Source organism: Euphorbia lathyris, chromosome 9, assembly GCF_963576675.1.
Source record: "Euphorbia lathyris chromosome 9, ddEupLath1.1, whole genome shotgun sequence".
NCBI classification, from domain to species: domain Eukaryota; kingdom Viridiplantae; phylum Streptophyta; class Magnoliopsida; order Malpighiales; family Euphorbiaceae; genus Euphorbia; species Euphorbia lathyris.
The window spans coordinates 74327303-74340150 of NC_088918.1; the positions used below are offsets into that span (position 1 = coordinate 74327303).

The 12848-nt window shown below is 40.0% G+C and overlaps 1 protein-coding gene across 1 annotated transcript; it reads left to right on the forward strand.

Annotated features, from left to right (window-relative positions):
* Positions 1 to 8982: 8982 nt before the first annotated feature.
* LOC136205326 (14 kDa zinc-binding protein) lies at positions 8983 to 12848 on the forward strand. Its single transcript, XM_065995864.1, has 5 exons — positions 8983 to 9137; positions 10415 to 10472; positions 11507 to 11596; positions 12448 to 12565; positions 12658 to 12848. Exons 1-5 carry the CDS (start codon positions 9022 to 9024, stop codon positions 12723 to 12725), a joined length of 450 nt encoding a protein of 149 aa, XP_065851936.1. The 5' UTR covers positions 8983 to 9021; the 3' UTR covers positions 12726 to 12848.

Below are 12848 nucleotides of genomic sequence, written 5' to 3' on the forward strand. Positions count from 1 at the left end.
TTCTGCTACGTTTCCACTACTTTAACATCTGCCATGTCTTCTCCATAATTTCGCATATTATTAGCAACTGTCATCACTCTATTTATAGACTCTCTAACTTTCATCTCCAAAACATCAAAATCCTTCTCTAAAACTTCAAAATCCCACTCGAAGTGCTTGAAGTGCACATTTGGCTTTTTCATTCCCTTGAACTTTCACTCCCATATTTGTTTGGATGTGTCCTTTTGAAGGATGGTCTTTATGATTGATTTAAGATATAAAAAAATTTACCTCTAAATCTTTCAGCTTTAGCTCCTTTAATGCTTTTTCTGTGCAGCAATATTGTCCCTTCTTCATTTTCAATCTCGTGTGCCCATGCCCATGGTCTTACCTACTCAAGTGATTATAATCTCCATTAAACGTGGGAGTGTTGGTCTGAACAAAGCTAGTGATTATATTGCTATTTCTCACAGGTGTTTTCACTCTCCTTATATTAGGATACACACTCAAGTTTCAACGGCCAGGCTCTTGTTTAGGCTTTGATACTATTTGTAAAAACAAATAAAAGAAAATTCAATTGATTTTATTCTAACATACAAATCCTAACTCAAAAGCAACCACTTTCAACAAGATAAGACTTGCGATCAATTTCGGCAAAGACGTTTACGAGAGTAACAACAGTGGAGTCTAGCTATCGGAGTTGCTACTTCTCATAGATTTATTTGGTTTGAGAAAATGGAAATTTCTTCGTTTTTTTACTCCGACTCAGTATTTAGATTTACAAATGGTTGTTGCTTATCTATTTTCATTATTTGTTTGTATTTCGTTAAAAAAAATGAGACTATGTTGTTTTATGCTATTAAAAGAAATTAAAGATAAAAAAAACAAGCTTCATCTTCAATCTTTCGAGTAAGGGTCCAAACCTAAAATTTCAGGTTTTAGAGTTTGAAATACACGGGGGCTCTAAATATATTTTTTCACCATTTTTTGGTGTCTACCCAGATTTACAGCCTTGATAAACCCTTTCTGTTCCGCCCCTGAACATTATTAAAGCATATCTAGCACTAACTAGCTATTTGACTCTCTAAAACAATATAAAATGTTAACTAGCCAAAATTTAGGTAGCTAAATTTATATTTTACTTCAATCATACTAGCTATTTGACTCTCTACGTTATTATTAAAAGTAAACAAAATTAAAGAAAAAGAAAAAAAAAAAGAAAATATAAATATAAATATAAATAACTAGCCAAATAAAGCTAGTGAAAATAACTAACTAAATATTTTAGAGAGTCGTACTCTCTCTAAATAGTTGACTAAATTTAATAATCTAGAGAGTTATGTTATCCGTTGATGCTTTTAGTCAATTTTTTTTCCAGTTAGCTATGTAAAGCACGTATTCACTCTTTCAAAAAAAGACAATATAAAATGACCGGCTTAATACATCTTTAACTCCTTATATTTGTACAAAAAAGTTAACCGTCTTCTATACCTTTAAAATGTCTTATTTACCCTTTGGAACTTGTTGAAAATGGCCATTGACACCTAATCCCATGTGGCCGAGCAAAAGTAGGTTTTGAACAAATGATACGTATATTTAGTAAGTTTAAGGAGCCAATAAATTTTTTATTACTTAAGAAAGTTAAGAGATTTAATGAGTTGTTTTAAGTATAAAGAGCCAGTTTTTGGGTATATACATTGGCTAAAACTGTATTACTCAATCTCAAACCCATTGATGTGACATTATAGAGCATCTCCAACCCTCAGGGTTAGAAATGCCAAAATGGCGATGGTTGGCTTTTCCAACTACCACCAAATCTCTATGTCAAAATGGTATAGAAATGCAAAATCAACCTCTATATATATTATTTTATTTTAATTATATATATTTATTATTTTAATTTAAATTATATTTTATAAATAAATATTTTTTAAATATTTTTTCTTTTTATATTTTATCGTTAAATATATTATTAATTATTTAAAATTAAATAACATTGTTTTCTATATTTTAATCCTCTCAGATCTATTTCTCTCTTTTAGATCTTTTTCTCTCTTTTAGATCTATCTCCTCTCTTTCAGATCTCTCAGATCTGTTGTCATGGTGAAGAATTTTTATGAAGATTGAGAGTTTTGAGATCTATCTCTTCTCTTTTAGATCTTTCTCTCTCTTTTAGATCTATCTTCTCTTTTTCAGATCTATCTTCTCTCTCTCAGATCTGTTGTCATGGTGAAGAATTTTTATGAAGATGGAGAATTTTGAGATCTATATTCTCTCTCTCAGATCTATTTCTCTCTTTTAGATCTTTTTCTCTCTTTTAGATCTATCTCCTCTCTTTCAGATCTCTCTTCTCTCTCTAAAACATAGGATCAATTTTATAACTCAATTTTTTTTTCTCTCTCTCTCTCTCTCAATTAGTTATATCTAATAAAATAGACTCCTCCAAATACGAGTCGTTTTCCTTTTCTCTCTCTCTCTCTCTCTCTCTCTCTGTGGCGATGACGAAGGCGACTGCGAAGGGAAGGGTGGATTGGTCGGTGAAGGCGGGCGGAAGGCCGGTGTTGGATCTGGCGAGTCCGGTTGCGGGGCGCGGGCTGGGTGCAGATCTGGTACAGGAGGAGGTTTGGGCGGCTGATGATGGGAGATCAGAAGGATCTCCTCGGGGTAGACGGCGGAGTAACGAAAGACCGAGGAATCGGTCCAGGGATCGTAGTAGATCGGAGTGGGCTGATGTGGGGAGGCAGATCTGGTTAATTCGGTGCCTGTTTCGGTGGTTGGGGTGGCCGATCTGGATCAAGGAAGGGAGGGTTCTGCGGTTGCCGCGTCTAGCGTTGGGGAAGGAGAAGGTCCGATGTTTTCGGCTGTGGACCGTGGGGTTGAGCAGAACGTTGTGATGGGGGGGACGCGTCCTGCGCTTGGTGCTCTGGGAGTGCCGGCCGCACAAGCAGGGTATTCTTTGCGGCTTGCGCAGGCCGCGCTGGCCGCGCAGGCCACGCAGGCAGCGCAGGCCGCGCTGGCCGCGCAGGCCACGCAGGCAGCGCAGGCCGCGCAAGCCGCGCAGGCATTTGTGCCGGGGGACTTAAGTCTTTTACTTCCGGGACAAACTATGGAAGGTGTTTCATCCCCAGGCACTCGGGTTACTCAGGGCCAGCATGCCCAAGGTTATCAAAAGGATGGGGGAGCTCCCTCCTGGAGGGATAAGTTGTTAGGGGTGGTGGAGGAGGAACCCATGATGGAGGAGGATACTTTTGAGAACGATGATGGGGATTTTCTCTCCGATTCTGTTTCTGAGGATGGTCAGCCTGAGAACCCTTTGTGTCCTAGGATCCGTCTTTCCTCAGAAGACAAGCGGGTCATGAGATCCAAGTGGAAATTGGCATTAATTGTCACTGTTTTGGGGAAAAGAATCAGTTTCAACTACTTTGCCCAGAGGATTCAGGCTCAATGGGCTAAGAAAGGGAAGGTTACCATCACTGACCTTGATAATGACTATTATGTCATTAGATTCACAAGGGCTGAGGATTACAATGCGGTGGTCAATGGTGGACCGTATATTATCTCCAATCATGTTTTGGCTCTGAGACCTTGGGTCCCAAATTTTGACCCCCATGACTGCTCTGTTAACAGAATCCTTACTTGGGTTAGGTTCTCAGGCATTCCTCTTGAATACTATAGTGATAGATTCCTGAACAAGATTGGTAGCCTGGTTGGTAAGGTCCACCATGTCGATAAGACTACCATTGGGGCAGTAAGAGGCAAGTTTGCCAGGGTCTGTATTGATATTGATCTTGCTAAGCCTCTTCTTTCTCAATTCTGTATTCAGAATAAGGTTTTTCATATTGAATATGAAGGTATACATAATATCTGTTTTGAATGTGGTATGTTTGGCCATACATTTGAGGGATGTCCTAAGAAGAGGAAGGAGGCGGAGGAGTTGATGCAACCTATCATAGGTGGAGCTGAGAAAAGTCAAGGGGAAGAAAGGAGTTTTGGGCCATGGATGCTGGCCAAGAGGTCAGTGAGAAGGAAGCCAAGTGCTAATGTTAGTTCTATTCATCCGCCAGATATTAGTCGGAAGATGACTACGCTCCAGATTGCCCCTGAGATCAAGGTCAGACCCCCGGATATCAAGAAGAGGAGTGAGGCTGGTGTGGTCTCAGCTTCTGGCTCGGGGTCTAGGTTCGGTGTCTTGTCCCTGGAGGAAGGTCGGGAATCGGACCCTTCCAATGAACAGATTGATTTGAGCATGCCTGGTCTGGAATCGGTCGAGCCTATTTCTAGTCGGGGTAAATCTATTAATCCCCTCTTTGTCTCTGATGCTAAGGATAAAGGGAGCTTCCAGTCTCACCTTTCTACAGGGGAAGGGTCGAGTAGTAAGCCTGTTTCTCTGAATCCTCCTGTGGATGCTCCTATTGGAAAAGCTATAGGAGTGAGTAAGATGAACATGAAGAAACTTAAAGTGAAACCTAATAAGAACCTTAATGGGTTAGACTCTTGGGCTAAAAGGGGACCTTCTGGGACTTCCTCTAGGCTCTCAGGAGCCCCGAATAAATACCTGATCTAGGGTTTGGGCTTGTGTTAGTAGTCTTCCTTTTTGATGGATTTCTTTGTTTGGAATGTTAGAGGTGCGGCGAGCAAGGCAACCCGCATTCATGTTAATGATCTTATTAAACAGTTTAACCCCTCCTGTTTTGTTCTTCTAGAGACCAAGGTCAGTGGAGCCAAAGCAGACGAGGTGGTTAGAAAGTTTAAGAATTGGAATTGTGTCAGATCGGAGGCTACTGGCCGGGCTGGGGGGATTTGGCTCTTTTGGAAGCCAGGTCTTGTTAATATTGATATTGTTAGTATGGACTGTCAGTTCATTCATAGTAAGGTGTGCTACCCTGGTAATAAACCTTTCTTTGTTACCTTTGTTTATGCCGATCCTGTTCTTTCTAATCGTACAAGGTTGTGGGAGATCATTCATTCTATTAGCTCTAACATGGTGGAGGCTTGGTTGGTGGCCGGGGATTTTAATGATATTGCCCTTTTAAGTGATCAGAGAGGAGGGGGTAATCATTATGTGAACCGGTGCCTTAACCACAAGCGTAGTATGGATCTGTGTGGGCTTTCAGACCTGGGTGCTGCTGGCCACAAATTTACCTGGAAAAGAAATAGCTTATTTGTGAGGTTGGATAAGGTGTATGCTAATGTTGCGGCTATTTGTAGGTTTCCTGAGGTCAAGGTGCTGAATCTCCCCTTCCGTCACTCTGACCATTGCCCTATCCTCATTAATTTGGTCAAAAGTAACCGGCTGAAAGGTAACAGACCCTTTAGATATCTTGTGGCTTGGGATTCTCATCCCGACTTTAGGAATTTCATGAAAACCAATTGGCATCCCCACTCTGATGTTCTCCTCGCTGCTGAGGAATTCAGAAGGAAGGTGGTTGTTTGGAATAAAGACATCTTTGGCCATATTATCAGGAGGAAGAATAAACTCTTGAGGAGGATGGAAGGCGTTCAGCGTTGCTTGGAGGCTCGTTTCGACCATAGCTTAAATGGTCACCTTAGAGCTCTCCAGAACGAGTTGGAAGATGTGCTTAGACAGGAAGAGCTTCTTTGGTTCCAGAAGTCTAGGAAGGCCTGGATTCAAGACGGGGATCGGAATACCAGGTTTTTTCATCTCTCTACGATCATTAGGAGACAGAGGAATAGGATTGATGCTATCAAGGACGCTAGTGGCGAGTGGATTTTTGAGGAGGAAGACATTCGTCGCTCAGCCCTTGATTTCTACAAGGACATGTTTAGAGAGGAAGCTGTGGACTTGGAGAGTGCCCACTCTGGTATTTCCTTTCCTCGTTTGGGGGAGGAGGCTATTAAAGATGCTTTCCATCCTATTAACCTTAAAGAGATTGATCTGGCCTTCTCTAGCATAGGGTCCACTAAGGCTCCTGGGGATTGATAGTATCCCCGCTAGTTTCTATCATAAACACTGGGATACTGTTAAGGAGGGCATATACAGTTTTGTGTTAGGTGTTTTTGGTGGCTCTAACGATATCAGGTCGGTTAATAAAACCCTCATTGTCTTGATTCCTAAGGTTGTTAAGCCTTCCTCCTTCATCCAGATGAGACCCATCAGTCTTTGTAATGTTTTGTATAAAGCTATTACTAAGATTGTGGCTAATAGAATCCGGAAGATCCTTCCGGATATAATTAGCCAGAACCAAGGGAGCTTTGTTCCCAGTAGACAATTGATGGATAACGTTGTTATTGCCCAGGAGGTTGTCCATTCTATGAAGATTAAGAAAGGTAAGAAAGGGATTGTGGCCCTCAAACTGGATCTGGAGAAAGCCTATGATAGATTGAACTGGAGCTTTCTTCTAGATAGTTTAGCCAAAGCTGGCATCCCGGAGAATTGGAGGATTTTGATTGAGAAGTGTATCTCCTCTCCTGTTTTCCAGGTCATGATCAATGGGGACATGTCGGATGAGTTTTCTCCCTCCAGAGGAATTCGTCAAGGAGATCCTATGAGTCCCTTCCTCTTTGTTATTGCCATGGAAAGACTGTCTCACCTGATCCAAGAGGCGGTGTGCAAAGGGACTCTCCACCCTGTTTCTATCAACAGACATTGCCCCCTATTACCCATTTACTCTTTGCTGATGACGTCATGCTTTTCGTTGACGGTAATGAGGAGCAAATTAAAACAGTTATGGATATCCTTGATTGTTTTTGCGAGGCTTCTGGCCAGAAGGTTAACATCCAAAAGTCCCGTATGCTTTGTTCCAAAAATATGGACAATAGCTTGTGCAGAAGACTGAGTGAGCTCTCTGGCATACCTCTGACGAACTCTTTGGGGAAGTATCTTGGGGTTCCTCTTCACAGTGACAGGGTTTCCAAAGCCTCTTTCAAGGATATTTTGGACAAAACTAATGGTTTGTGTGCTAGCTGGAAAGCTAATTCTCTTTCCCTTGCAGGTCGCCTTACCTTGATCCAGTCAGTTAACTGCGCTGCTCCGAACCACATCATGCAGGCCTGTAAGCTTCCTGAGCCTGTCCTTAGTGACCTGGATAAGATAAATCGGCGTTTCCTATGGGGTGAGTCTGGAGATGGGAGAAAGGTTCATCTGGTCCCGTGGAAGGAAGCTTGCCAGCCTAAAAACAGGGGGGGTCTTGGTATTAGGCAGGCAAAGGACAATAATAAAGTCCTGTTAATGAAACTTCTTTGGAGAATGTGGCAATGCCCCTCCTCCTTTTGGGTCCGTCTCTTGTGCGGGAAGTATCGGAAATATAGAATCTTTGGTGGCCCGAAGGAGAGGGTTGTTAGATGTTCCTTCCTCTGGAAAGGGCTCAGTGCCGTGTTTGCTGAATTCTGTACGGGGATTGGCCTGGAGGTGGGTAATGGTAGATCTATTAGCTTCTGGTATGACACCTGGATTGGTGATAAACCGCTGATTGATGTGTGTAATGCCCCTCCGTCGGCTGATCTCCTTTCCTGGAAAATTGCTGATGTGGTGGACTCGGGGGGAGACTGGATCTGGTCAAAGTTCGACTCTTTCTTTAGTCTGGAGACCCTTCTTAACATTAGAGGAGTGAAGATTAGCAATCAAGAGGAGGATAAGGATAGACATTGCTGGGCCTTGACGAATAATGGTACTTATTCTTGTAAATCGGCCTATGAAGCTTTTACCCCTAATAGGGTTGATCCTCCCTTGGAAATTTGGAAGTCCATATGGTCCCTCAAGATCCCTTACCGTATCAGGAGCTTCCTTTGGCTGGGTATCAAAGACAGGCTCCTTACGAATGCGGATAGGCACAGAAGGCACTTGACTGAGTCTAGTGCCTGTAGTAGATGCAGAGGCAATGTGGAAACCTTGTGCCATGCCTTGAGGGATTGCCCAAATAGTAAGAAGATCTGGGAAGGGATCCTCCCTCATCACATCCTCCCTTCCTTCATGGCATTTTCTAAAAGGGACTGGTTCTCTCAAGGAGCCAAGGGGAACTTGCTGGCCAACATGGAGCACGGTGCCATCCTCTTTGCTATTACTTGTCACCAAATCTGGAAGTGGAGGAATGAAGAATTATTTGCGGGTAAGGCTGTCCTTATTCCTGATTTACTGTTTTTCTTCTCGAAGAAGCTCTTTGTTATTACTCAAAGCTTTGAAAGAGATTCCCTTGTTCGCCCCTCCCCGGATAAAGAGATCCTGCTAGTTGGCTGGAGTAAGCCTAGAGAAGGGTTTGCTAAGTTGAATACTGATGGCTCCTGCCTTAGCAATGGCAGAATTGCTGCTGGAGGAGTTCTTCGGGATGCTGGTGGCAATTGGATGGCGGGGTTTACCCATAACTTGGGGACGGGCTCCTCCTTTTCTGCGGAGCTCTGGGGTATCTTGTCAGGTATTAAACTCGCCATTCGCATGGGTGTTAAAAAGCTCTCGGTGGAATCTGATAATCTGGAGGCTATTAACAGGATTTCAGATAGCCAGGCTGTTTGTCTGAAGAGCCAGAATCTCATCAAAGCTATTTTGAGGCTTCGTCCTGCCTTTGAGTATCTTAATTTCTCCCATATTTTTAGAGAGCAAAACCGCGTGGCGGATCGCTTAGTAGCTGCTGGGCATGGGATTGGGGTCAGCCTTCCTAGACTGATCCCGATGTAGGTTTTTTGTTGGTTTTGTTTTTTTTCCTTTCCTTTCTTACCAAAAAAAAAAAACATTGTTTTCTTATTTTTTAATTAATTTTCGAATTAATTTTTTTATTATAGATTATTGATGATAATAATATATGTAAAAAATAATAAAATATTAATAAAAGTGTGATGTAAAATGGAATAAAGTGGAGAACATTATTTTTAGTGTAATAAATGGTGTAATAGGTTGGATAAAAATAAGATCTGATGTTTAGAAAATAGAAAATGGAAATAGAGATAGCTTAACGGTTGGGGATCCCTTAGAAAAAATAATTGTTTGTTTGCTTTGAGTTGAGTTGAATTTGGGTAAAATACCCCAAAAAAAACAATGCTGCAAACTGCAACACAGACCGGAAGAGAAGGCCCAAGATTGGGCATTTGGGTATGGATAGGCCTAAAGAGACCAACGTAAAGGCACGAATACATGTACTATCCTCTCACATCATGGCCTCTGAGAAAGACGCTGCTCTTGCAGCCGTACCCTCTGATTCTCCTACCATGTAAGCCGATCAATCTTTCATCCATTTCTCCTTTTCTTATTATTTTCCCTAATTCGCACTTCCTTCATTTTGCTTGAATGGACTGAATTAATTGCGCCTGCGATTTTTTGATGTATCTGTATTTCCTTTCTGTTGTTGGTTGCTTTCACTGTTGTAGTAGCTCTTTTTCAGTTATGAACTAAGATTATTTAATGCGTTTGTCCCGATCTTTGTTAGTTCTGTATAGTTTTTTCTGGACAAGGTGTTGCTTTTCTCCTATATCAATTTTACCTTTGTTATTCAAAATGGTCTTATGTTGCTTCTATATCCCCATGGAAGAAACCCTAGCTTCAATTTTATAGTTTCCTCTTAAATTCTGAGGAATTTGAATTTATCTGTAATTACTGACATCATTATGACGGGTTCCTTTAAAAAGTTAAGATTCAGACCGACATAGTTATTGAAGGCATAAATGATATTATTTAAAATATAAGAAATGATAAGTTCTAAAATCAAAATACAATAAATATTAAATCATAACAATGTTCTTAATTATAAATTTTTAAGTTCAAGTGTTCAACTAAATTGTGAATCCTAAATTGACTAATAGCTACTTCTCATCAAAAGTCCCCAAATTCATCAATCGTTATTCATCCATCAATACTATCCTCCTCCTTGTGTCCAACATAATCAAATTCTTCTTCAAGGACCTTATCCTCTTCATCCTCGTAATACTCATCTATAAAATTAGTTTCCTGTTGTGTATTTGCATCTCTTCAAAAAAATTATTTATTTATTTTGGACACTAATGTGTCTAATCCTATGTGGAGATTAAAACCCTATAAAGCGCCATGGCACACCTCTTTTAAACACGGCCAGGCATGCCTTGCCATCGCCTGGGTGACACCATGCTCCTTTGGGAGTTGTAAGGCGCTCGGCCTAGTGCTTTGTGCGCTTACTAGAGCCTTAAGCACGCCTTTAACAACTATGGAGCCAGGTTTTGCTCTCTTTTTTTCCCCATCATGGGGCAACGTTGGACTTTTGTGTATAATAAGGATAAAATTGATCTTTCTTAATACCCTTTAAGGGCGAAATCAATATCGACTGAGAGCAGAGTGAGATTGTTATCTGTTTTATCTGTTTGACTTAGATTTATGCTCTAAGGATTTTTTGTGTAGGTATTTCAATTATAATCATTTTCTTGTTTGATCTGCTTCTGGAAATTGCTATGATAGTGTATGCTTGTTATGAATATCGGTTCACGCTCCAGTTCCTCATAATTTCTGTTTGACATGCAGATTTGACAAAATTATAAACAAGGAAATCCCATCTAACGTTGTCTATGAGGATGATAAGGTACTTTGATGGATCTCATCTCATATTGCGTATAATCTTTGTTTGATTGGTTGCATGCTGATGTTATTTTACTTCATTAATTAGCTTTCAACTTTTTAGTACACACCTGAGCTTATATTACGAAAAACATTGTCATTTTCGGAGCACTTCGTTAGGATTAGTTCACATTTTTTATTTTCTATTTAAACATGTCTTTCTTTTCCGTAGAAGTATTGTTCTTAGAAATCTTGTTCATGATTTTCCTTGTTAGGATTGAACATTTGAACTTATAAATTTCCTTAATGCAATATTAGTAAAAGAAATTGAAGTCTCAAATGCGGGTAAACTACACCAATGGCCCCTCAACTTGGTGTTTACTAACATGATGACCCTTGAACGTCCGCACATAAAAGTCCTGAACTTGGACATATACTAAGTTACTAACATAAAAGTCCAAATGACTGTTGACCAATGTAAATATCGATTCACCACGTGAAATGCTAGCAAATCACACTCTTTTACTAACATGATGACCCCTCAACTTTGAGGTTACTAACACGATGGCTCCTCAAGGAGTGTGATTACCGGTATTTCCCTTAGTCAACTGGTATTTACACTGGTCAATGGTCATTTGGAATTTAATGTTAGTACATGTTAACGTTCAGGGACTTTTATGTCCGGCTTTGAAGTTTAGGACCATCATGCTAGTAACGTCAAAGTTGAGGGACCATGGATGTATTTTACCCCCTCAGATGCATAGGAAGTTTAATAACAGGATGCTATTGCAGCATGTTTTTTAAATGGTTCTTGTTTTCGTGCTAGCCTATTATTTTATCTGGTCTCGTGTTTGATATACTGATTAGCGGATACTAAATTATCTGTGTTGGAGGTAAAAATAAGATCTTTACTTATCAATAACCAACATTTACATTTCTTGTGCTATATCAACTATGATTTGCATGATTGTTTTATCTTAAACATAATATTTATAATCAAGCAGCAATATTGGTTTTTCCATTTTTGTTATCTGTTTAATTGTTCGTTTCTTTTCTTAGGTTCTAGCTTTCAGGGACATAGCTCCCCAAGCTCCAACTCACATTGTGATTATTCCAAAAGTCAAGGATGGCTTAACTGGATTGTCTAAGGTATTCTATAGCTTGTTCTCATGTCCTGTGAAACATTAGCAGAGTTATGGAAAATTCTCATCCATAAACTACACCTTTAGTCAATTTAAATATTGGGTAAATTACATCTACGACTCCTGAGCTGTAGCGCTACTAATATTATGGTCCCCGAACTTTATTTCTCGACATAAAAATCCTTGAAATTTACACTATTGTGATATTAAAGTCTATTCAACAAGCCAATGAGGTTGGTCTGAGTTGAACATCTGCTTGTCATGTTTGAGGTTCGATTTGCTGCTCTGTCAAAATTTAACCCTTATTGGTATGTAATCGGTAAATTCCACTCTAAATCCTCATCGAGGTCAGGGTTTGCCCTGACCTTAGGAGTGGGTAGGCACACCCTTATCTAAACTTTTTATCACAAAAAAAAAGTCTATTCAATGTTACAATATGTTCAAGGATTTTTATGTCAAGAAATAAAGTTTAGGAACCACAATGTTAGTAGCGTTATATATGAGAGGCCATGAATGTAATTTGCCAGTTACTACTGAAAAGTTAAGGACACAATTTGACAATAAACGTAATGGCTTGCTGGATAGAAATTATGGTTTGATACGAGATGATTAAATTGAAGGAGCCAACATAGAAGAAACACTCTCCTAATTGAATTTGATAAGCAAAGATTATTAGGAGTTCTAATTACAATCAATATCTAGAATTCAAATTTGAAACAACAACATACATGGAAGATAAAAATGGTGTTCAGTGTAGCATTTTGATGGATCTTTTTGAGGCTGTTACTCTTGAATGAATTAAAATCTGCATTTCTATTGCAATCTCATGTATTTATTTCATGTCTTTTACTGTCTTAGGCCGAGGAGAGGCACTGTGAAATTCTCGGTCGCCTGCTTTACACGGCTAAGCTTGTCGCCAAGCAAGAAGGACTTGAAGAAGGTTTTAGGGTTGTGATTAATGATGGACCAAGTGGATGTATGTGTTTCTTTTTTTAATCATCGTTGACGACTTAAATTGAGTGGCGACTCTGGTTATGTTTTTTCTAAGGCACGATACTTGTTTTGCAGGTCAGTCGGTCTATCACATTCACGTCCATCTCCTTGGCGGACGACAAATGAACTGGCCTCCTGGGTAAGACGGTAGTCAAGTGGATCGATCATATTGTTCAACTAGAAATTATAATTGAGAAACAGTATGGATGTGTGTCTGGCATGTTGATTTAATAATTGCAGGACTGCGATTTTCGTTGTGCTGAAAA

What these genes read in the sequence shown, in the direction of transcription:
- LOC136205326 (XM_065995864.1), top strand. Translation starts at nt 9,022, where the DNA reads ATGGATAGGCCTAAAGAGACCAACGTAAAGGCACGAATACATGTACTA. An exon ending in CCCTCTGATTCTCCTACCAT is followed by an intron (nt 9,138 to 10,414) that starts GTAAGCCGATCA and finishes TTTGACATGCAG; the next exon opens with ATTTGACAAAATTATAAACA. An exon ending in TTGTCTATGAGGATGATAAG is followed by an intron (nt 10,473 to 11,506) that starts GTACTTTGATGG and finishes TTCTTTTCTTAG; the next exon opens with GTTCTAGCTTTCAGGGACAT.